At 42.1% G+C, this 26,164-nt stretch overlaps 1 protein-coding gene across 1 annotated transcript in view; it reads right to left on the bottom strand.

The window, feature by feature from the left end:
- Positions 1-25,559, bottom strand: part of Clnk (cytokine dependent hematopoietic cell linker) — a 186,501-nt gene extending 160,942 nt beyond the window's left edge. The window contains exons 1-2 of the mRNA XM_052199334.1: positions 25,327-25,559; positions 2,393-2,445 (exon numbers count right to left, since the gene is read on the bottom strand). Coding sequence (XP_052055294.1) covers positions 2,393-2,403 — 11 coding nt within the window. The 5' untranslated portion in view covers positions 2,404-2,445; positions 25,327-25,559. The remainder of the gene's footprint in view (positions 1-2,392; positions 2,446-25,326) is intronic.
- Positions 25,560-26,164: the final 605 nt, after the last annotated feature.

The following is a 26,164-nucleotide window of genomic DNA, read 5'->3' as shown; positions in this document are numbered from 1 at the left end:
GCATCTGCTCCGTGCTTGGTTTATTCCTTCACCCTCTAATGCATATCCAATATACAAAACCACTTTGTTACATTTATCCTAGATCATAGTTTGGAGTCTGAAAACTCATCTCCTTTAATGAAGCTACAGATGACTCGGCTACGGATGACTCAGCTGGTAGCAGTGCTTCTTCCTCCCCCATGCCCAGCCCCCTATCCATGCCTCAGGCTTCCTATTTCCACTGTGGTGGACAGGACTTTCACTATTACACTCTGTTCCTTCCCAGGAAAAGAATGACGAAGGATACTGAAGTTCAGAGATACTAAGGATGTTCTAAGGATATACCTGCTTCAGCCACAGAGAAGAAAGATAGCTGAGATGCTCCGAACTGAATTGTAGCCCACGTGACAAGCCCATCTTCAGACTGTATGCCAGGGAGTTCCCTGCTCGCTCCTCTGTAGTAAGAATATGGGCCTAGGATAGATCCAGCTTCCCCATCCTGTGGGGCAAATGTTAGTCTGCCCAACGCTGACCCTCATGGGGTCTGTAGGTGCTCATGTTACCAGAACTTTTCCCTTGGGTTAGCGCTGTGCCTGCTCTAAGTCAGCATCCATTTGCCATATAGAACCATTTTCTGTGTGCCACCAAGTGCTCTTCTGAGAGCTAGTGAAAGCCAAGTTGTTCTTCCTTCTCTAGGCCATATCCCACTGCCGAGAAGGCTCTGTAATTCCCCAGTCATCCACAGAGTTAGGTAACACACAGCTGTGAAGTGGAGCAAGGGCTTGAGAGACACTCAGCCACGTTTAGCACATCCTCTCTGTTGCTATCAACCTGTTTCTCAGTCAGCACCAGATCAGTGATGCCGTGTAGCCAAGTCAAGAAGTCAGTAAGGTCAATAAATATCCAAGTAAACCGAGCTCAGAGTTAGTACCTGCACTTTCCACATTACCGTGACAACATATTTGGCAGCAACAATTAACGGGAAGGAAAACTTCACTCTGCTTGTGACTTCATATATACCAGGCCATCATGGTGGATAAGGCATGACATATCACACTCCACACCTTGGAAGTTAGGAACCGGAAGGAAGACATGTAGGAAGAGGCCAGTGTAGACAGAGCTCCCAGAGACACTTCCACAGGGACATACTTCCTTTGGCTAAGCCCCTCCTACATTTTACTACCTCCCAGTAGCACCAATTGTCTTTATGGATCCATTCATTAGACTGACACCCTCAGAATCTAGCTGACTCTAGAGGCTACATCACACACACGGCCAATCGTGTACTTCACTGATCCCTTAGCATTTCTTAGTCCAACCAAATTGACGGCCCAAATTAGGCATCGCAACACATGAATTTTCTCTTGTAGAAGGTGTGATTTTTGTATTATAGAAATTCCTTGAGCACTTAAAACTGTTGTGTTCTTTCTATATTCACAGACATGAGCCATGGTTGAGTTTTTCTATACACATCTGGTTATCCTAAACCAATCACATCCATGATTCTGGCGTTCTATACAGAGAAAGCAGGGTTAAAGATTTTTATCCTGTGGGAGTCACAGGAGGTTAACATGTATCATATCACACACTGGCTGTGAGCCACTCTTGGCGTTTTTGTGGGAGTGTCTGGTGTCTCAGTCCTGGACTTCTCGGTCCTGTTCTAGCCGCACACCTATGCTGGACCAGAACAAGTGGTCTGTGCACAAAAATGTTGCTAGTGGACACCCAAGTACACAGCAACCCCGATCTCTTAGGAAATACACTTTTTTTTTTTTTTTTTGGTTTTTTGGATTTGGTTTTTTCGAGACAGGGTTTCTCTGTATAGCCCTGGCTATCCTGCAACTCACTCTGTAGACCAGGCTGGCCTCGAACTCAGAAATCCACCTGCCTCTGCCTCCCAGAGTGCTGGGATTACAGGCGTGCACCACCACCGCCCAGCAAAGATTTACTTATTATTATATGTAAGTACACTGTAGCTGTCCTCAGATGGACCGGAAGAGGGCATCAGATCTCTTTACAGATGGCTGTGAGCCACCATGTGGTTGCTGGGACTTGAACTCAGGACCTTTTGGAAGAGCAGTCAGTGCTCTTAATCACTGAACCATCTCTCCAGCCCTGGAAATACACTTCTAATCAGGGCACAGTGGCACTATTGAGACATTATCTATCTTGTGTCTCCTGTAGTCTCTAGAACAGAGGTTATCAACCTGTGGGCCACAATCCCTTTGGGGGTTGCATATCACATATTTACATTATGATTCACAACAATAGCAAAATTATAGCTAGGAAGTAGCAACAAAAATAATTTTATGGTTGGGGGTCACCATAACATGAGGAACTGTATTAAAGTGTCATGTCACTAGGAAGGTTTAGAGGATAGGCATTGGAATTCAAAGTGCTGACAGGTACTTACTGGCTGGTCATTGTCCTTGGCACCTGGCAAATGAGAGGAATCTTCAGCTCAGCCTGTGGAGGCAAAAACAAACTCGTTACTGGACTGTGTGCATCATGCTTTAGTTCTGTTGAACGTGCTACCTCTGCTTCTTTGCAGGATTTGAAGCAGGTGCTGGCCTAGAGGAAGAGAGAGGAAGCAAATCAATGTAGGTCAAAAATTCGTTTATTTCTGGCACAGGGTGGGGGAGGGGCTCCCCATCCCCCGACATGCTGTCCTCCTTCTGTCAGCATCCATCCCATCTGCCCTGGGGAGCTGAGCAAACATGCACTGCGTCTGGTTTTCCCTTGCGTGCAATTGTACACTTTCCCTCGGCACCTAAGGAAGCGTTAGCCCAGGCTTCGTTGGTTCTGCTCCAAGGAGTCCACTGGCTTGCTGAAGCAGACTCGAGAAGGGATGCTTTTCATTTCCCTGTGACTTTTCCATAAAATATTTACTCGAAGCTTCATCTGTATACCACTTTGCATCAGCCACCACATTTTATTTGAGCCCAGTATTCACCCTCAGAGGAGGGATCATTAGCTCCGTTTACCATATAAATTAGCAGCAGAGACTCTGGGAGCATGCAATAAGTGCTTTGCACCAATGACCACATTTAATGTATCGAAGACTCTAGGAATCATACAGGATATTTCCACTGTATCATTTGGAGATCCAGCAAGAAGCAGAGTCCTCATATCAGATAATTTGAAAATAGTGTAAGGTGATCCTTTGGAGCAGGTAGAACAGGAAAGATTATGGGACCCCCCTTCTACCTGGGGGCCGTAGAGAGGGGCACTGTCACTGTCATTGTACAAAGGACGATGAAGGGAAGGAGTGGTGATGGGAATTCAGACACTGAGTGGAAGAGCAGCAGTTTTCAGTGCAGGCAGCTTCCAGAGGGTGGGACTAAAGGAGCCATCTCATGTGCCTTCTGCTGTTGTCTCCCATTGGTTAAAGTTAAGAAGAATGCAGGAATGAGGAACTGTCGGTGTGATTCATGCTCCTCAGACCTCTGGGGCTCCCAGACAAGGGCAGAGGGTGGGCTTCACAGCTTGAAAATGAAGCTCACAGTTCATCTCCAAAGGTGGGATTCATACTTGATCTATGCAGTATTGGAGTAACAGCTGTGGAGATATTACTGAGGAGCTGGGACTGGCCTCAGGTCCTCTGACACCAGTGCATTGCTCCTTGCGATACGTGTATGTCACTGACAGGAAGGAAAGGCGGTACTCATCTTAGGATTTTGTTCTCTTGTGCTTCTTTGGTGGTGGTGTGTCTGGAAGTCTTCTCTTCTGAGGTGGTGAAGAGGATTAACACCGTATCAGGGAGATAAACAACTCATAAGTCCCAGGCAAGGGGAGAGTAAGAGCTGTGATCATCTAGATGTGCGCTTTCTTAGAAAGAGTGGTATTGATATCTTTGTTTTATACTATAGCATTAAGTGTTAAATAAACTAATGTACATGAAGTTTTCTCACAAAGTATAAAAGTATAAGGTATGGACTACTACTACTAATGCAATAAGATTAGCCAACTACATCAACATCAAGCCTGTTATATTTTGTTATCTAGGCTTATTACTATCAATTTTAAGATATTAATACTTAATAAATGTAAATTATATGATTATGGTTAGATAGGAAAATGGTCTACCCCAGCTTGCTTATGCAGTCACTTTGTTGGTCGTGTGTATATTTTTTGTGATAATGAAGTGGAATTAAGCTCTTTAGAGAGGACTCTATATTCCTGGCTCTCAGCCAGCTCTTAGGTACAGAGCCCTAAGGCACATGCTAGTTCTTTCCAAGATTTTATGCCTCTCTTCAGTAAGATGGGAAGCTGACCAGTTCTAATTCTGCCATCTACAGTGTAGCTAGTGTGGCTCTGCGCAAAGCAGGAAAGCTTGCTTTGGATTAATTTTCTTCATCTGCACTACGCAATTGGGTTAAACAAGTGTCTTCTAGCTCAAAGATTCCACAAAACAGCTCCCTTAAAAACTATAATCCATCCAAATCTAATGACAACAATGGCTTTAAAATGTTAGAGGTATGTTATTATAACTCTTGCATTTTATTGTCTTCTCCAATGGAGCTGCTTGTAGAACAAAATTGCAGTGTCTCTGAAAAATAGCTGTCACGGTGGAGAGCAGGGAGGCTTGTGGAAACCTCAGTTGCTTATATGTAAGCCTTTGTAATTTATTTGGTCTGTGGCATTTGTATTTTAAAATATTAGGGAAAGTTTAAGTCATTCTATCAGTGATTTCTGAGAGCTTTGAACAGTATACAGAGAATGTTTTTTAAAAATATATTTTTAATGAGTCAAACTGTTTTGACATTGAAAAAGTAAAAACTCCGGGTCTGAGTGACCTACTCCGAGGAGCCTGAGTCAGGCAGGCAGCAGGACTTCAGCAAGGCAGATAGAGCACCCACCACAAGGCCACAGCTCTGTGCTCCACCCAGATTGTCCTGAGAGCACTTCTGAGAACTCAGTACTCTTATCTTATTTCCTTTGTGTAAAGGATGTGGTAAGGGGTTGAGCTAGATTTGCATGTCTGCCAATTTTATGAAGATAATACAGAATACAAAAGACAGGATCTTTCCCTTCTAGACTCGCAAAGAGAACTGAACGAACTGGGATGCTATTCACACCTACGTCACAGCGACTCACTGAGTGTGTCTAATCATCATTACTTGATACAAAGACATGTGTTAAGTTACTGGTGTTTCAGGACACACACTCATACCTGGCATTTGAAACCTCTTTGATCCTGGTACCCTGGCTGTGCTTTGGGATGGCTGTTGGCTTGTTTAGAGCCTTTGTTTACTTTTTTGTAACTTGGGAGTAGTATAACCAGTGATTGCTCCGGGTGCTTGTGAAGATGACAGGAGACGCCTGTGATACATGTGAGGAGCACATTATTATTTTTTTTCTTGCAGCTAACACTGGGAGTATCATTCAAACATCAGAGTTTCTACTGTAGTTGGATTTGCTCTGAACACAGATCCAAGGGAAGACAAGTAACCGTGAGGATTCACAGAAAACAAACAAACAAGAACTGAGTAGAAAGGGATGGGGCAAAGCTAAGAATCAGAGGCTACCTACATCCCAACAGATGCACAAAGACACCAAGGACTTGAATTTGAAGATAAATTCAATGCCTTTTACTGCTTCCAGGTTTGTCTCCAGAAACATGGAGTACACTGTTTATGCTCACAGACACTGGCTCCATAACCACAGGTTTTCTGTCAGCCTATTGGCTCTACCTGGACTATAAAATGTATGGTGCCCTGAAAAGTCTACTTGGGTTGTTCTGGGAAGCAGTCTATGTATTCTGGGAAGTAGTCTAAATGCCCCAGATATTTTAGATAAGATTTAGATTCTCAGGATGATATGGCCATAGACTATCCCAGATATTTTAACGGCTAGGTTGACCACACTTTAGTGGATAGCCACAAACCCAAGCACGGATTGTACATGATTGGTTAAAAAATTGAGGACACCAAGTTCTCTGTGTGAGTGAAGGGTGGTGGACCTGGGAGAAATTTGCAGAGGCAATGTGATCAAAGCACATTGTAGAAAACTTTCAAAGAGCTAAGAAACACAAAAGAAAAGAACAGAAAATAAAGTCACGCAAATTCAAATGGTTTTAAGTTTATGATTTTTGGTTGGAATATATTTATAGCTGCATATGTCCCAGTTGGCTGGCCATACCCGAATGTCTAAATTCTATACAAAGGGGCTAGAATCTGTTTGTTGTTTACTTTGAATTAGAAATATATGGCTTTATTTTCACTGGTGGAGTCATTTTATCTTTCTTTTCTCCAATAGGTTTCTGATATCTAAGATAAGCGTTGAGAAAAAGTATCCACTTTCTCCACTCATGCAGCACTTGAAATCCTAGTATAGCAGTAAGGCAAGAAAAATAAACCCAGAAACACAAATAGGAAAGTGGAATTTTGCCTGTTTGCAGATTGTATCATTCTGTACTTATGAGACCCAGAAAACCCCACCAGAAAACTTTCATTATTGATAAATAGGCTACATAATCAATATACAAAATTTAGTCACTATATTCTAGTAAAAACATGTTTGAGAAAGAAAAAAGGAAAACAGGTCCATTTTTAATAGTTGAAAAATTGCCTACAAATAAAACTAGCCAAAGAGAAACGTCTTGTGATAAAGGTTTTAAAACACTGAAGGAAGAAATTGAAGAAGGCACTAGATGCTCCCAAGCTCATAGGTAATGGTCACATTACCAAATGCTATCTATAGATTCTATCAGTCTCTACTATTGTTCCAATGATATTTAGAGAAATAGAAAAATCAATCTTGAAATTCATACATAAGCACAGAAGACTTCAAATAGCCAATACAATTATTAGGAAAAGCAACAATGCTAAATAATATAATATCCTACTTTGATTTTTTTTGTTACTGTGATAAAGAACAGCCTAAAACAACGTTGGAGAGGAAACAGTTCATTGGTTTACAGGTTATAGGCTATATAGGCTATATCACTGAGAGATGTCAAGGCAGGAACTCAAGGCATCAACCTGGACCAGGAACTGAAGTAGAGGCCGTGGGAAAGCTTGATCTACATGACTTGCTCACTGTCTTTCTTATGCCACCCAGGGCCACCTGCCCAGAGGTCTTGGCTCTCTCATATCAGTTATCAGTCAAGAAAATGCCCCATAGATATCATGCCTACAGGCCAGTTTGATGGAGATAGTTCTTCAACTGAGGTTACCTCTCTCCAGATGATTCTAGTTTGTGTCAATCTGATAAAAACTAACCAGCGTATTACGTATATATTATATGTATATTTACTTATTATACAATATATTATATATAATGTATATGTATATATCAAAATAGAAGCAATGCTATGTGAGAATAAGAAGGGACAGCTCACTTCCTTGCTCTCAAGGCAGAATAAGGGTAATGGCAAAGAGATGCTCTGCTGGGCTCACTTCGGAGAGCAGCGGAAAGCCCTGACCAGTTAGAACAGCCAATTTCACATTTTTGGATATGATGGTTTCTGTAATTTTTTTCATTAGCAGATTACAAATTTGTGGGTTGAAGCCTATTTTAGAAACATAAGCAATTTGATGGGTATAAGCCATTAATAGATTCCACGCTAGAAGCACCTGTAAGATTCCCACATATTCTACAGAGCTGGGTATTAACACCAGACTGTTTGCTTCTGAGCTTGAAGCCTGTCTGGTTCAGAGAATGGGTTAAGAAGCAAAACCTTGCTGTATAAATGGATGGGATTTTGATATGGGTCTTAATCCAGAAATAATTAATACCCTTATGGTATCATAAGCAGTTAAAACAACTAAAAATATGTAGACCAACGAGATCACATTTTCTTGTCAACTTTGAGAACTCTTGCTGTCCCCAGAGAATGTGCCAGTGCTACCAAGCAGCTAGAGAGAAACATTTTATCATAGACAGTTCTCTTACACATTCTCTGGTCAAAATTAATATTTCATGAAGGGAAAACGTGCTTTACAGCACATGATTTCTTTTTTGCTTTCAAATATTTCTCATTTATTCCCAGAAGATACAGTTTATAAAAATACAAACTTCTGCTTCCTTGAAAGTTTAAGAAACATCATTTTAATGACAATGAACCCAATCAGATATAGGAAATAGCCAAAAGCAAACCTTGAGTTGCTAAGACAATGTGAGCATCAGCCAGGAAAGCAGTGCATCCCAAACTAGGTCAAGGCTGAAGCATAAGGTCTGTTTAAAATACCTACGAGAGACATCTGATTCCCTCTCTACTATTACACCCAGCACAGAAAGATGGAGTTGAGGAAGAAGCAGTAGATGAATATTTGAAGAATGAGAGGAGAGAGAGAGAGTCACATAACTTTGAGTAAGCATATTGAAGCTAGTATTTCTTAGATGAAGACAGTTATTAATTTGCCCATGATTCAGAATTTTGCATAATTTTCTCCTATTTTCATGTCAAAAATTAGGAAGTCACTATGTAGAGATGCTCATATTTAGTGGAGAATACTTGCTTGCTGATTGAATTTCTAATTCTAACCCTGGCTAGGGCAATCAGCTAAATTCAATTAATTATAACAGTTCACTTGATTGGATTTCCAGTGAGAGGAGGTATTAAAAGTCAAATGGTTTACTATTACAGATGGTTTTGAGGAATTGAGGAGAATTCTTTTTTTTCTAGTTTTTTTTCCTCCTGCTATTAAGCATGAGGATATTTTTAAAAATGATTTTGCAACTGCCTTGGTAACAAGTCACTTCCCTTAAGCATCTTGTGGAAACACGGGAGGACAGCTATTTGTTCTTTTAGAAAGATGTTGAAAAGGTCTCTAACACACTGATGCAATCTATAGTTGTTTTTGAATTTATTGCTCTTAGGGCATCTTGATTTCGAAAGCCATTTCCATTTTCTCTTCTCTGTCTTATTCAGTGGGGACAGTCCCCACCTCCGTGCTCAGGCCTTCCACTTTATTGTGCAGGAAACACATGCTTTTGCTTTCTCCTCTTCTGATGCACTTAATTTGTACTATAATTCTTTTTTTCCTGTCATTGCTTCTTTTTATTCTTTTCCTTGTATTTATCCTCATCAAGTTTCTGTTTATATTATTTATGTTACTTTACTGTTCTGGAGAACTACACTGTAGCAAGCAAACAAACTCCCACATCTATCTATCTATCTATCTATCTATCTATCTATCTATCTATCTATCTATCTATCTATCTATCCATCCATCCATCTATCCATCTATCTATCCATCTATCTATCTATCTATCTATCTATCTATCTATCTACCTATCTACCTACCTATCATCTATGTATCTATCATATATCATCTATTAACTATATATCTATCATTATCAATTTCTTTTTTCTATCATCTATGTATCTTTCTATCATCTATCAGTAAATCTCTCTCTGCTATCTATGTGTTTGTCTTGTCATCTATTTGTTATCTACCTTCAGAACATCACTCTTACATCTATATCTATACCTATCAATAAATCATTTAACTGTCAGTCATGTATCTATTGTTTTTTGTTTTCTTGGTAGACTATGGCATAGTATACCTGCTATAGTCCATGTACCTTTTATTGAGATAGTTCCCTATTTTTGTGTGAAGATTTATGTCTATCTCACCTCATTTTTATTAGGCTTTCATAAACGATGCCAGAATCTTACTAATTGGAGGTGAAATGGCTAGATCTACATTAATTGAGAATGTCTCCAACTGTGATTTATTTTTCTGTTTAACTAATTAATTAATTAAAGTTCACTTGGTGATATTAAAGGTAATTTTTTTGGGACAAAGATGAGAAACTAAGTTGCAAGGACTACTTATTAATACTCTATAATTTTCAGGCTAGGCATGGGAAGAAAATGTTTCCCCGGTGATAGCTAACCATCAGAGGTGAATGTCCTGCCATTTTTAACAAAGTCATATTTATTAAGCATTTGCTGTCTGCTAGTTGTTTTTCTGTATCATTGTTTAACAAGAAAAACCTGAAGAACATTGCAAGAAGTTTAAAATCCAAAGAAGAAGCACAGAAGGGTAGGCAATCTAATCATTTATGGACTAGAAATAATGCAACTCATAACAATAATAGATACAAGAACAGTACCATTTGCTGCATACCAGGACTGTGTACAAGGCATTCTATTTAAGTAAGATTCCACTGTACGGCAGCAATCCAAATGACCCAGATTTTGCAATACTGAGCAATTCTGTCATTTTCCTTTTCAGCGAGAGCCCTCTGGAGCCATATCTGTCTTGTATACAAACTGCACAGTGTGGGTGCTGATGAGCTGAGCCCTTCATCTGTGACTTAAAGCACATTTGAAAACCGACTTTGGAATTCAACGTCCGGAAGCGTGATTAACTATTTCTTTATCCCTTCCTTTATTCAGGTTCACTCACCTACCAAGAAATCTCCAAGCCCAGGGATTCTGACTTGTACGACTTGAGTCTCAGTTTCTCTAACACGAAAAATGAGGACACAGGCATTTATTCCTCTTGACTAATGGGGTTTTTCTGAAAACCAAGTAAGAACCAGGAAGTTAGCATAATCCCCATGCTACTTTCTCTGGCCTATGTGTGCAAATGTCAGAGGATTTCCATTTTATTCCCTTGAGATAGTGTCTCCAACAAACCCAGAGCAATGGTACAATGCTATTGGCTAATCCCCCCACCCGCCCCCAGTCTCCAACTGCAGAGTGCTGGGATTCAGGTGTGCCTGCCCGTGCTCCACTGGCTTCCTTGTCATGCAGGTGCTAGCATCCAAACTCAGATTCTCATGCTTTCATGGCAAGTACTCTTGCCCACTGAGCCACCTCTCCAGCTCTGTGAGTAGATATGCGATTGTTGTGCAAGCATCGCGAATGATAATTATTGACTCACGCCTTCACAGCAGTGCAGTGAAGGATTCCGACGTTCCTTGAAGCTGACAAGGAAAACATTCTAAAGGAGATTAACATGCTGAACACCCAACTTAAAACTTTTCAGAGGGTCAGTACATCTGAAGAATTTTAAGACGCCACCACATCTTTGACAGATGAATGTTAAAAATAAATATGAATATGATGAGATTAGCTTTTTATAGAAATCACCTTAAAATAGTTCCCCTGAAGAGGCATGGGCTCCACTGAAGTCTACAGAACTTCTTTAGGTCAAAATTCTGAACAAGAGAAACAAAGGGATAGCTAGAACAGTGGTTCTCAACCTTCCTAATGCCTCGACCCTTTAATACAATTCCTCATGTTGTAGTGACCCCAAACCACAAAATTATTTTTGTTGCTACTTTGCAACTGGAATTTTGCTACCATTATGAATCATGACATACATATCTGTGTTTTCTGATGGTCTTAGGCAACCCGTGTGAAAGGGTTGTTCGACCCCCGTGCTGGCTGGTTTTGTGTGTCAACTTGACACAAGCTGGAGTTATCACAGAGAAAGGAGACTCCCTTGAGGAAGTGCCTCCATGAGATCCAGCTGTAAGTTATTTTCTCAGTTAGTGATCAAAGAGGGGCAGGCCCATTGTGGGTGGTGCCATCCCTGGGCTGGTAGTCTTGGGTTCTATAAGAAAGCAAGCTGAGCAAGCCAGTAAGTAACAGCCCTGCATGGCTCCTGCACCAGCTTCTGCTTCCTGAACTACTTGAGTTCTTGTCCTGACTTCCTTTGGTGAAAAACAGCAATGTGTAAAGTGTAAGCTGAATAAACTCTTTCCTCCCAACTTGCTCATGATGTTTGTGCAGGAATAGAAACCCTGACTAAGACCACCCCCAAAGGGGTTATGACCTACAGGTTGAGAACTGCTAATCTATCTGTCTGTCCATCCGTCTGTCTGTCTATTATCTGTCTATCTGTCTAATCTATCTATTTACAAAACAAATCATCTACCAGCAATACTCATTATTATTCTTTCTGTGTTAATAATTACTAGATATTGGGAATGAATTTTTAAGTATAACGTTTATTTCTCACCACAACACCAAAAGCTAGGCACAACAAATCCATTAAATAAAGGACAAACTTAGCTCTTTAGAGGTTAAGTAGCAAACCTAAAATCTAATTCCTGAGAAGTAAGAGTCTGGATGAAAATCTAGGCGTTGCTCCCCCCACCCCCAAAGGTGGGAGTGCAGCGGGGTGGGAAGGGAGACAGAAATAGCGAATGAGCTGTATGAGGGAAATGGGAGCATTCTGTGGGAGTACTCAGACATGGAGTTCATCAGGAGAGCCAAGCCCTGTTTATAAGGGAGGGGGGGACCTTTAACACCTGTGGTCCCTAAGCATCTGCTAATCCTTTGGGGACAGATGGCTCCCAGTGCCGGTCAGGGCATCATTCCATCAGTGGCTCAGCAAACCCTCTCTTGCAATGGCAGTTCTGATGCCATGCCCACCTAGTGACCCCTGAGCAGTAACACAATTTCCTGTAAGGCTGGCTTCTGGGAAGAAGCACACTAATGGTCTGAAACTACAGCTTAGCATATGTGAGCATCACGGGTGGCCATACAAACATCAGTGCCCGATTGGAATGCTGGCATGAGCTCATCAGCCCTGAATGTCCTGGAAGAAGTGAGCTTTTAGAGCTGATGAAGAGACGCCAGTCACTAGGATGTCCATGGTAGTTCACCCTCACAAAGTTGGCCATAGCTAGGAGCTATGTAAGTAAACTCATCAGAGAACATAGACCAATTTCAAGCAAATGGTAGTGAAATTTTACCTTTATGCTGAGCTCAGCTCATAGGCTATCAAACACTGTAGAATACCATTTCTTGGGTTTAGGTATTTGGGAAGCAAAATTCTGATGCTCATTAGCAATAATATTTAAAATGTGTACTTTGCAAATAACAGTGGCTTACATCTAAGAGTTTTTTATGATTAAAAAAGAATTTGTGTGTGTATGCATGCATGTGTGTGTGTGTGAGAAAGTATATGTGTATGTATCTTCTACTTTTGAGAGTAGATTTGGGTTGAACTCAGCCATTCAGATTTGGTGGTAAGCACCTTCATCCACTGAATAACCTCTTAGACCCTATATCTGGGAATTCTAAAAGCCATAGTTTAGTTTGGCAGAAGGTGATAATAAGGACACAGCATTTCAATAGATGGGGAGAGAAAGGTCTTTTCCTTGGAGATGTATACATAGCACCATGATTATGATAAATAATGTGCTGCATCTTTTACAGTCACCAACAGAGAGAACTTTTCTCGTTCTTACCACATAAAGCAAGAACTGGGGAGGGGGGAATTGTTCCACATTGTTTTATTTCAAATGTTCTCCTTCCACCTCTGTGTGTATGTGTCTGTGTGTATGTGTGTGTAAGTGTGTGTGTATGTGTGTGCATGTATGAATGTATGTGTGTATATATGTGTATGTTTGTGTGTATATGTGTGTGCATGTGTGTATATAAGGGTGTATGTGTGTATGTATGTGTATGAGTGTGTATGTGTGCACATGTATGTATATGTGTGTGCATGTATGTGTATATATGTGTGGTGTATGTGTGTGTGAATGTGTGTGTATATGTGTGAGAGTATGTGTATATGTATATGTGTGTGTGTATGCAGATATTAGAGGCTGACTTTATATGGCTTCCTCAATTGCTCTTCACTTTGCTTTTTGAGATAAGGTCTCTCATTGACTCAGGAGTTCATGAATTCAAGTAGATGAGAGGCTAACAATCCCCCAGGATCCTCTTGTCTCTGCCTCTCTAGCACTGGGATTGCATACATGCTCGGCCACATCTGGCATGTCTCTAGCTGTTACATGGGTGCTAGAGATCTGTTTCTCATGCTTGTGTGACAAATACAAACTAAGCCACTTCGTGAATCACAGTATTGTTTTTTACCACATAAATATATGCAACTATATTTTGTCAGCTCTTAATGAAAAGTAAAAACAGATGGTTAAGTTATGGGCTACTATGACTTGGGTTCACCTGGGTGTAATTGCCGATGCATGTGTGAAATGGACAGTACACAGAATATCCTAGGCCCTTGGTATTTTCTTGAATGAAGTAAAGTAAGTACCCAATAATCTCCAAGGACCAGGGTCATTGTCTGATGCACAACATCCTCTCCTATGACCATCTAAATTGATGGTATTCAGAAGATATGATTAAATTAACCAGAACAGGGCTGGGGATTTGATCAGTAGGGAGAGTACTTGCCTAGTAGCAGGAGTTTCGGGGTTTGATCCCTAGCACCACATAAAACTGGGTGTGTGGCTCTTCCTATAATCCCTGCACTTAACTAGAGGCTAGAAGGTTAGATGTTCAAAGTCATTCTTAGCTATTTTGTAAGTTGGAAACTAGCCTGGGCTACATCTTCTTTCTGTTTAGTAACTTAATCCCTTAATCTCTTGGTAGGACAGTGGGCAGGATTGAGTGAACACGAAAGAACTCTGCCTCCCCTTTTCTTATTAGATATATTCTTTATTTAAATTTCAAATGTCGGCCCATTTCCTATTTTCCCCCGGAAAATCCTCTAACCCATCCCCCTCCCCTGTTCACCAATGCAACCACTCCCAATTCTTTGTCCTGGCATTCTGCTATACTGAGGCACCTAGCCTTCTCAGTACCAAGGGCCTCCCCCTCTTTGATGCCCAACAAGGCCATCATCTACTGCATATGCATCTGGAGCCATGGGTCCCTCCATGTGTACTCTTTGATTGATGGTTTAGTCCCCAGGAGCTCTGGGGGTACTGGGTGGTTCAAATTGTTGTTCCTCCTATGGTGCTGCAAACTCCTTCAGTTCCTTGGGTCCTTTCTCTAGTTCCTCCATTGGGGACCCTGTGCTCAGTTCAATGGTTGGCTGAGAGTGTCCCCCTCTGTATTTGTTATGTACTGGCAAAGCCTCCCAGGTGACAGCTATATCAGGCTCCTGTCAGCAAGCACTTGTTGGCATCCACAATAGTGTCTGGGTTTTGTAACTGTATATTGGATGAACTCAAGAAGTTGCACTCCAGAACCAAATAACCCTATTAAAAATGGGGTATAGAGCGAAACAAAGAATTTTCAACTGAGGAATATCGAATGGCTGACCGGTACCTAAAGAAATGTTCAACATCGGGGGCAGCGGCGGCAGCAGCAGCAGCAGCAGCAGCAGCAGCAGCAGCAGCAGCAGCAGCGGCTGGTCCAGAGGAAGGGCCATCAGCAGTAGAACCAAGCGGACAGGGTCCAGGCAGACCCGGCACCCACGACCACTGGCCATCGCTGGCCAGCCAGGCTGCAAGCAGCAGCGGATTTACGGTGCCTTTCACCACACAGAAGCCACATCAGAACTCTGCCTCCCGCCAGTCAGTTACGAGGGCTCCATATTGGTTCTCGGTCGCCAGAGAAATCAGACTGAGGTACGCAAATATAACCCGAGACCAACATCGCGGGGGTCTAAGCCCGACGGGCGTTGGCCTGCACCCAGGCCCTGGGCTGATCGGGGGGGTCCACCGGGGTGCAAACCCGGCCAGGAGGTTTTTTTCCTCCCAGGCCGGCGCGCGCACCACCACCATTTTGCCTAAGGGAAGCCAGGGAGACCTAGCAGGCAAAACCAAACCTGCTAACAGGCATAGCCCGAGGCGGACATAGCAGGGGTCTCAGACGGTCAGGCCCTGGACTGCCCCTAGGGCCTGGGCTGCTCGGCGGGCCATCTGTGTGCCGACCCAGCCAGGAGCTTGTTTGCCCGGGCCTGCGCGCACCGCCGCCATTTTGCCTACAGGAAGCCAGAGAGACTAGCAGACAAAACCAAACCAGCTAACAGGCATAGCCCAAGGCGGACATAGCAGGGGTCTCAGACGGTCAGGCCCTGGACTGCCCCCAGGCCCTGGGCTGCTCGGTGGGCCATCTGTGTGCCGACCCGGCCAGGAGGTTGTTTATCCGGGCCAGTTTGCGCACCACCGCCATTTTGCCTATGGGAAGCCAGAGAGACCTAGCAGGCAAAACCAAACCGGCTAACAGGCATAGCCCAAGGCGGACATAACAGGGGTCTCAGATGGTCAGGCCCTGGACTGCCCCCAGGCCCTGGGCTGCTCATTGGGCCATCTGTGTGCTGACCCAGCCTGGAGGTTGTTAGCCCAGCAGACTCTCCCAGCACTCTCAGGGAACTCGCGCATGCCACCATCCTAGCCACCTGACACACCCAATTAACACCCACAGCTGAGGGGAACTTTGCACGGACATTGGCCTGCCAGGCTTTTGCCTAGACTCAGGGCCTGAGCAGCTAGGCTAGCCTTGTGTGCACCAAGCCGGTTGGGAGTTCTGCTGCCCAGATCAGCCTGGACGGCAGCACCACATCTCCAAGTCCTGCAAGTGGCTAACTGGGTTTCCTGAAGGCCAGCTGGGAGAAGTCAGTGTGCTCCAGTGAATCCAGCGGGCCCCAGCGGGAGCCTTCGGGTGCCTGCTTTGGGATCTGAACAGCCTGGGCAGCAGCACCCTGTCTACAAGCAGTGCAGGAGGTAAGCTGTGCACTAGAGGCCAACTGGGAAGGGGCAGCTTGCACTGGTGAGTCCAGCACTGACAAGACAAACTAACACCAGTGAGAACTAGATGGCAAAAGGCAAACGCAGGAACGTCACTAACAGAAATCAAGGCAATATGGCAACATCTGAACCCAATTCTCCTCTACCAACATGTCCTGGATACCCCATCACACCAGTAAAACAAGATTTGGATTTAAAATCACTGGTCATGATGCTGGTACAGGAACACATGAAGGACATACTTAAAGAAATTCAGGAGAAAATGGATCAAAAGTTAGAAGCCCTTGCAAGGGAAACACAAAAATCATTGAAAGAAATCCAGGAGAATACAAAAGCCAACAAGGAGGAAATGCAAAAAACACTTAAAGAAATACAGGAGAACTTTGGTCAACAGGCTGAGGTCATGAAAGACGAAACACAAAAATCTCTTAAAGAAATACAGGAGAACTTTGGTCAACAGGCTGAGCTCATGAAAGAGGAAACACAAAAATCTCTTAAAGAATTACAGGAAAACACAAACATGCAAGTGAAGGAGCTAAGCAAAACCATCCAGGATCTAAAATCAGAAGTAGAAACAACTAAGAAAACTCAAAGGGAGACAACTTTGGAGATAGAAAGCCTTGGGAAGAAATCAGGGGACAGAGATGCAAATATCAACAACAGAATACAAGAGATAGAAGAAAGAATCTCAGATGCTGAAGATTCCATAGAAACCATGGACTCAACAGTTAAAGAAAATGCAAAATGCAAAAAGCTTGTAACCCAAAATATCCAGGAAATCCAGGACACAATGAGAAGACCAAACCTAAGGATTATAGGCATAGATGAGAGTGAAGATTTACAACTTAAAGGGCCAGCAAATATCTTCAATAAAATTATGGAAGAAAACTTCCCTAACCTAAAGAGAGAGATGCCCATGAATATACAAGAAGCCTACAGAACACCAAACAGACTGGACCAGAACAGAAATACTTCCCGTCACATAATAATCAAAACACCAAATGTTCTAAACAAAGAAAGAATACTAAAGGCAGTAAGAGAAAAAGGCCAAGTAACATATAAAGGAAGACCTATCAGAATCACAGCAGACTTTTCACCTGAGACTATGAAGGCTAGAAGGTCCTGGGCAGATCTCATGCAGACTCTAAGAGAACACAAATGCCAACCAAAACTACATATCCAGCAAAACTCTCAATCACCATAGATGGAGAAACTAAGATATTTCATGACAAAACCAAGTTTACCCAATATCTATCCACAAACCCGGCCCTAAAAAGGATAATAGGAGGACAACACCAATACAAGGAGGGAAACTTCACCCTGGAAAAAGCAAGATAGTAACCTTTCATCAAACCCAAAAGAAGTTAAGCATTCAAATTTAAAAAATAACGTCAAAAATGATAGGAAGTAACAATCACTATTCCTTAATATCTCTTAACATCAATGGACTTAATGCCCCAATAAAAAGACACAGACTAACTGAATGGATACGTAAACAGGACCCTACATTTTGCTGCTTACAGGAAACACACCTCAGGGTCAAAGACAAACACTACCTTAGAGTAAAAGGCTGGAAGACAAATTTACAAGCAAATGGTCTCAGGAAACAAGCTGGAGTAGCCATTTTAATATCAGATAAAATTGACTTTCAACCCAAAGTCATCAAAAGAGACCCTGAGGGACACTTCTTGCTGGTCAAAGGAAAAATACAAAAAGAAGAACTGTCAATCCTGAACATCTATGCCCCAAATGCAAGGGCACCCTCTTTCGTAAAAGAAACTTTATTAAAACTAAAAGCACACATTGCACCTAACACAATAATTGTGGGTGACTTCAACACTGCACTTTCCTCAATGGACCGATCAGGAAAACAGAAACTAAACAGGGACACAATGAAACTAATTGAAGCTTTGGACCAATTAGATTTAACAGATATATATAGAACATTCTATCCTAAAACAAAAGAATATACCTTTTTCTCAGCACCTCATGGTACCTTCTCCAAAATCGACCATATAATTGGCCACAAGACAGACCTCAACAAATATAAGAAGATAGAACTAATCCCATGCCTCCTATCTGATCACTATGGAGTAAAAGTGGTCTTCAATAGCAACAGAAACAACAGAAAACCCACATACATGTGGAAACTGAACAATACTCTACTCAATGATACCTTGGTCAAGGAAGAAATAAAGAAAGAAATTAAAGACTTTTTAGAACACAATGAAAATGAAAACACAACATACCCAAATCTATGGGACACAATGAAAGCAGTGCTAAGAGGAAAACTCATAGCCCTGAGTGCCTCCAAAAAGAAAATGGAGAGAGCATACATTACCAGCTTAATGACACACCTGAAAGCCCTAGAACAAAAAGAAGCTATTTTGCCCAGGAGGAGTAGAAGGCAGGAAATCATCAAACTCAGGGCCGAAATCAATCAAGTAGAAACAAAGAGAACCATACAAAAAATCAACAAAACCAGGAGCTGGTTCTTTGAGAAAATCAACAAGATAGATAAACCCTTAGCCAGACTGACCAAAGGGCACAGAGAAAGTTTCCAAATTAACAAACTTAGAAATGAAAAGGGAGTTATAACAACGGAAACTGAGAAAATCCAAAAAATCATCAGATCCTACTACAAGAGCCTGTACTCAACACAACTGGAGAATCTGGAGGAAATGGACAATTTCCTTGACAGATACCAAATACCAAAATTAAATCAGGACCAACTAGACCATCTAAACAGTCCCATAATGCCTAAAGAAATAGAAGGAGTCATAGAAAGTCTTCCAACCAAAAAAAGCACAGGACCAGATGGCTTCAGTGCAGAATTCTACCAGACCTTCAAAGAAGAGTTAATACCAATACTCTTCAAACTATTCCACAAAATAGAAACAGAAGGAACACTACCCAATTCCTTCTACGAAGCCACAATTACGCTGATACCAAAGCCACACAAAGATCCAACAAAGAAAGAGAACTTCAGACCAATTTCCCTTATGAACATCGATGCAAAAATACTCAATAAAATTCTTGCCAACCGAATCCAAGAACACATCAAAACGATCATCCACCATGATCAAGTAGGCTTTATCCCGGGAATGCAGGGTTGGTTCAATATATGGAAATCCATCAATACAATCCACTACATAAACAAACTCAAAGAACAAAACCACATGGTCATTTCATTGGATGCTGAAAAAGCATTTGACAAAATTCAGCATCCCTTCATGCTTAAAGTCTTGGAGAGAACAGGAATTCAAGGCCCATACCTAAACATAGTAAAAGCAATATACAGCAAACCGGTAGCCAGCATCAAACTAAATGGAGAGAAACTTGAAGCAATCCCACTGAAATCAGGGACCAGACAAGGCTGCCCCCTTTCTCCTTATCTTTTCAATATTGTACTTGAGGTACTAGCTCGGGCAATTCGACAACATAAGGAGGTCAAAGGGATACAAAATGGAAAGGAAGAAGTCAAACTATCATTATTTGCAGACGACATGATCGTCTACCTAAGTGACCCAAAGAACTCCACTAGAGAGCTCCTACAGCTGATAAACAACTTCAGCAAAGTGGCAGGTTATAAAATCAACTCAAGCAAATCAGTGGCCTTCCTATACTCAAAGGATAAGCAGGCTGAGAAAGAAATTAGGGAAATGACCCCCTTCACAATAGCCTCAAACAGTATAAAGTATCTTGGGGTGACTCTTACCAAACATGTGAAAGATCTGTATGACAAGAACTTCAAGACTCTGAAGAAGGAAATGGAAGAAGACCTCAAAAAATGGGAAAACCTCCCATGCTCATGGATCGGTAGAATCAATATAGTTAAAATGGCCATTTTGCCTAAAGCACTATACAGATTCAATCAAAATCCCAACTCAATTCTTCACAGAGTTAGAAAGAGCAATTGTCAAATTCATCTGGAACAACAAAAAACCCAGGATAGCTAAAACTATTCTCAGCAACAAAAGAAAATCTGGGGGAATCAGTATCCCTGACCTCAAGCAATACTACAGAGCAATAGTGTTAAAAACTGCATGGTATTGGTACAGTGACAGGCAGGAGGATCAATGGAACAGGATTGAAGATCCAGAAATGAACCCACACACCTATGGCCACTTGATCCTCGACAAAGAGGCTGAAAACATCCAATGGAAAAAAGATAGCCTTTTCAACAAATGGTGCTGGTTCAACTGGAGGTCAGCATGCAGAAGAATGCGAATTGATCCATCCTTGTCTCCTTGTACTAAGCTCAAATCCAAATGGATCAAGGACCTCCACATAAAGCCAGACACTCTGAAGCTAATAGAAAAGAAACTGGGGAAGACCCTTGAGGACATCGGTACAGGGAGAAAGTTTCTGAACAGAACACCAATAGCGTATGCTCTAAGAGCAAGATTTGACAAATGGGACCTCATAAAATTACAAAGTTTCTGTAAGGCAAAGGACACCATCAAGAGGACAAATCGGCAACCAACAAATTGGGAAAAGATCTTCACCAATCCTACATCAGATAGAGGGCTAATATCCAATATATATAAAGAACTCAAGAAGTTAGACTCCAGAAAACCAAACAACCCTATTAAAAAATGGGGTACAGAGTTAAACAAAGAATTCTCACCTGAAGAACTTCGGATGGCGGAGAAGCATCTTAAAAAATGCTCAACTTCATTAGTCAGTAGGGAAATGCAAATCAAAACAACCCTAAGATTTCATCTTACACCAGTCAGAATGGCTAAGATTAAAAATTCAGGAGACAGCAGGTGTTGGAGAGGGTGTGGAGAAAGAGGAACACTCCTCCACTGCTGGTGGGGTTGCAAATTGGTACAACCACTCTGGAAATCAGTCTGGCGGTTCCTCCGAAAAATGGGCACCTCACTTCCAGAAGATCCTGCTATACCACTCCTGGGCATATACCCAGAAGACTCCCCACCATGTAATAAGGATACATGTTCTACTATGTTCATAGCAGCCCTATTTATAATTGCCAGATGCTGGAAAGAACCCAGGTATCCCTCAACAGAAGAGTGGATGCAAAAAATGTGGTATATCTACACAATGGAGTACTATTCAGCCATTAGAAACAATGAATTCATGAAATTCTTAGGCAAATGGATGGAGCTAGAGAATATCATACTCAGTGAGGTAACCCAGACTCAAAAGGTGAATCATGGTATGCACTCACTAATAAGTGGATATTAACCTAGAAAACTGGAATACCCAAAACATAATCCACACATCAAATGAGATACAAGAAGAAAGGAGGAGTGGCCCCTGGTTCTGGAAAGACTCAGTGAAACAGTATTCAGCAAAACCAGAACAGGGAAGTGGGAAGGGGTAGATGGGAGGACAGGGGAAGAGAAGGGGGCTTACGGGACTTTCGGAGAGTGGGGGGACTAGAAAAGGGGAAATCATTTGAAATGTAAATAAATTATATCGAATTAAAAAAAATTAAATAAAAAAAAAGAAATGTTCAACATCCTTAGTCATGAGGGAAATGCAAATCAAAACAACCCTGAAATTTTACTTCACACTAGTCAGAATGGCTAAGATCAAAAACTCAGAAGAGAGCAGGTACTGGTGAGGATGTGGAGAAAGAGGAACACTCCTCCACTGCTGGTGGGGTTGCAAGCTGGTACAACCACTCTGGAAATCAGTTTGGCGGTTCCTCAGTTGGGCATAATACTACTGGAGAGCCCTGCTATACCACTCCTGGTCATATACCCAGAGGATTCCCCAGCATGTAATAAAGACACATGCTCAGCTATGTTCATAGCAGCCTTATTTATAATAGCCAGAAGCTGAAAAGAACCCAAATGTCCCTCAACAGAGGAATGGATGCAGAAAATGTGGTACATTTACACAAAGGAATACTAATCAGCTATTAAAAACAATGAATTCATGAAATTCTCAGGCAAACGGATGTAACTAGAAAATATTATCCTGAGTGAGGTAACCCAATCACAAAAGACCATACATGGTATGCACTCACTGGTAAGTAGATATTAGCCCAGAAGCTTGGAATACCCAAGACACAGATCAAATGAAGCTCAAGAAGAAGGAAGAACAAAGTATACTCTGGTCCTTCTTAGAAGGGGGAAGAAAATACCAACAGGAGATATCAGAGACGAAGTATGGAAGAGAGACTGAGGGAAAGAACGCTGCCCTTGATAGAACTTAGCAGTTGACGTGATGAGGGATGGTGATTGCTCTATGTATGTAGCAAGATTCTGAGCAGAGTGCTTCCAGCTAGCATTCCGATGCCGATGCCCTGTCTTTGAACTTGAGCATGGTATAGCATGGCTGCTATTAATGCACTCGCTGGGTATCTAGTCTCTTCTTTCTCAGAACCAGTGGCTAAGTTTGCTGTCAACCTCACAGCAACTGACCAAGCGTCATAGTGACTGAGTGCTAGAAACATGTAAGTGAAGATCAAAGATTAATCCACTTACCTAAAAACATTTTAACACATGCTAGGGAGCATCATGCCCAGTTTGGGATGGGGCGGGGGAGGATCTCAAAGTCCTTACTCTTTCCACTTTACCTGAAGTTTGACCAAATGAAATTCTTTGAGTTTCAGCTTCAATATCTTTTGCTGTTGTTATGTTTGCCCCTCATACTTCATTAATTTGTTAAGATCATTAAATGAGGAGCCACAGGTACTCAAAGGCTCCATTCCAGGCTGTGGAACTTTGGTATATTACTATTTTATAATGATATCATTGAAATGAGATATTTGCACATTGGCACATAATAATAAATTCTATGGTAGTTGTAGAATGTGTATGAAAGACATTGGATCTGATTTGAGATCAGGAAAGAGGAGTGGCAGCGGGGAAAAAAAAGAAAACGCTAATGACTGTGTCCTAATAATTATAACGATGTACTGAATATCAGGTGTGTACAGTAATTCACCTAACACAAATATTAATAAGACTAAATAATTGTCAGTCTGGGTCTTTGTTGATGTCCCGTTATAAAGATTGGGCTGCAATGGCTAAAAGTGATTGCCGTGGAAGCATATGGGCCTTTTGTTTAAATTCCCAGAACTCACATAAAGCCCCAGAGCAGTGACTGACTGACTGTAATCCTAGCACTTGCAGGGTGAGATGAGATCAGAGACAAAAGGATCCCCTGAAACTCTGGGGCCAGAGAGAAGAACAGCAGCAACGATGAAGACACTGCCTCAAACAAAGTTGGAAGACAAGGACCAAAACTCTCCTTTGTTTTCTAACCTCCTCACACATGCCATGGTCTCCTTCTCCACTGTGTGTGTGTGTGTGTGTGTGTGTGTGTGTGTGTGTGTGTGTGTGAGAGAGAGAGAGAGAGAGAGAGAGAGAGAGAGAGAGAGAGAGAGAGATCTTTTAAGAATGCAAGAATTGAGGAATAGAGATAAAAAAACTTACCCAGTCAAAGTGTCAGAGAGTCAGTGCCAGAGTTAGGACCCTGACCCCTGACCCCCTTGGTCAACATCAAATTCTACAGTTTCCTAGGCAGCACTGGACTCAATAAAAGCAAACCAGAAATGGGGTCCCCCAAGTTTTAGGCCAGAGCTGACCAGCTGGAACTGAAAGTGATAGCCCTTGACTTTTTAATGGCCTTGTTCATGGGGTCATCTGAGAGGGCATCTTCTCAGGAGGGGGAAGGGGACGGAAGTGCCACCATGAAGACATCTGGGCTGAGAGAAGATTCCTGGGAATGGATGCAAGGACATATTCTACAAGGCTGTAAACATACATGACTCACTTTTAGCAAAATTCACTTGGGTGAAATCAGTGTAGGTTTGAATTTTGTTTACTGAATTCATTGCTGTGTAAACAACCTTGACCATGCTCCTTGGACCACACAAGCTCCCATCTGTGAACCAGAGAACAAGATCTCTCTAAGGCTTAAGGCTGGTGAGAGGGTTAAGTGAGTTAATGCAGGAAGCATCGCTGGCTGGAGCCCGAGTTAAATCGATTCACTTCCCTTCATTCCTCTCTAGGGTACATTTTATTTGAGGCCTCTGGGAGGATTTTTGAAGGTTTCTGTGCTGTGCCTCCAATTAGCCAGAGCTACCATTGTCTTCCTGGGGTTCAAAATGACCATTCCCTGTAGTTTGCCTGAGCCCTGGAAATCAAAGGACACCATCACTGAGGAAATGGGGGCTGTGCTAAAATTTAGACAAGCGACACTCATAAAAATCATAAAATAAGTATCAATAAATCCCAGTCATATTTATCTTCCCAAGCCAGTGTCTACACTTTGATGACAATTCTTATTTCTCGCCCCCCCCCCACCTCATTCAAGTTTGCTGTCACAACCTTCTGAGAAAAACCTGGAGGCAGTTCCTCCAGGCACCCGATAGAAGGTAAGCATTTTATCCTTGCTTAATCTAACTCAGGCTCCTCTGTCCTGGGAAGGGAGGGCATTTGCCTTATTCTAAAGCCTACAACTTTTGCAACAAAGCCAAAAATACACACACACACACACAAACAAACACACACATTCACACTCATACAATTTCCCTAGGGCTGAAGGAGTTGCTTCTTTTTTGAATGGCCTCCTTCTACTGAGGACGCCTTTCTAGAGGTCTCCTCCAATGGTTAAAAGCACTGCAGCAGACTTTGTTTCTTGATTTTAGTAGAATAGGCTTGAGCATAGATGTGTCTAGGCTCCAGGAAGAATAGACTGAAAAGCCTTAATCTTCCATTATTTTCTGGGCAGACATCTGGACTTCTTTCCTAGCAGGATGAAGGCATCTTCAAAGCTAGACTGAAGAAGCTGGCTTCCTTTTTTGCCCATTTGATGGGATATGGAAAGTCCAGGCTTTCATGTCAAAGAACCCTTCTCCTTTCTCTGTGTGAAGCTCTTTCTAACGATCACCATGACAGTGTGTACCAAGAGACTCATGCTAAGACAGAGCTGCTCTGTTTAGTTTACCTGCTCAGCGTTCGTTCAGTCAAGGGCTCAGCGTTGAGATGGCTAGATCCTGGAAAGGAAGTCCATGGTCGTCGCATCCTGGAGAATTCAGGATAGTATGTAAGGTTGGGCTGACATGTTCTCTCCCCTCAGCAGAGTCCTTAAGCCGAGACCGCCTTGTATCTGCCTGTTAGTTTTGGTTTTCTGAGAAACGCAGCCACAGACCTGGGCAGTTTGGCCTCGTAGCAGGTCAGACTTCCTCTTTATGAGTTGTGGTGCGGAGGTTGTCAAAGCTGACCTTATGTCATGCCATACAGATTCCTGTGCAGCCCTTTACAAGAGTCAGATCATGTGACAAAGTGAGCTTTGCCTAGTGGACAAATGGACTGTCTTGTGCCTGAATAGCCTCCCTAAGCTCCTAAAACACATGCATGTCTCAGGGATTATTCAGAAAGCGCCCAGACTCAGAAGACAAGTGCTTGGCTCCTATTCTTGCTGTATTTGTTATTGAAAATGGAATCATGGGTAATTCTCATATCCATGAGCAAAGTCATGTAGCATATTTGGAGCACACATTACAGACTCAATATATTCCAATCTGTTTCTTCCTTAAGCTTAATCCTTTTAAGCTGTCCTCTAGAGTACCCACTGTAGTGGTCCTAGATGATTTTAATGTTATTTAAACGGATTTCATTGATGTTGAAATTTATAACAAATTCCTACAACGGTTTAGAATAAATTCAAAGAAGTTTGTTTCTTTTGGGGGGGGCATAGCTCTGGTTTTGATTTAATGAAGGAAACACTAAAATAAGCTCTTATGGGGTGTTAATTATGAGCCAAGCATTACACTAAGCAGATT

The sequence above is a fragment of the Apodemus sylvaticus genome, chromosome 11 (genome assembly GCF_947179515.1).
Source record: "Apodemus sylvaticus chromosome 11, mApoSyl1.1, whole genome shotgun sequence".
Classification (NCBI taxonomy): domain Eukaryota; kingdom Metazoa; phylum Chordata; class Mammalia; order Rodentia; family Muridae; genus Apodemus; species Apodemus sylvaticus.
This window is presented reverse-complemented; position numbering and strand designations above follow the sequence as displayed.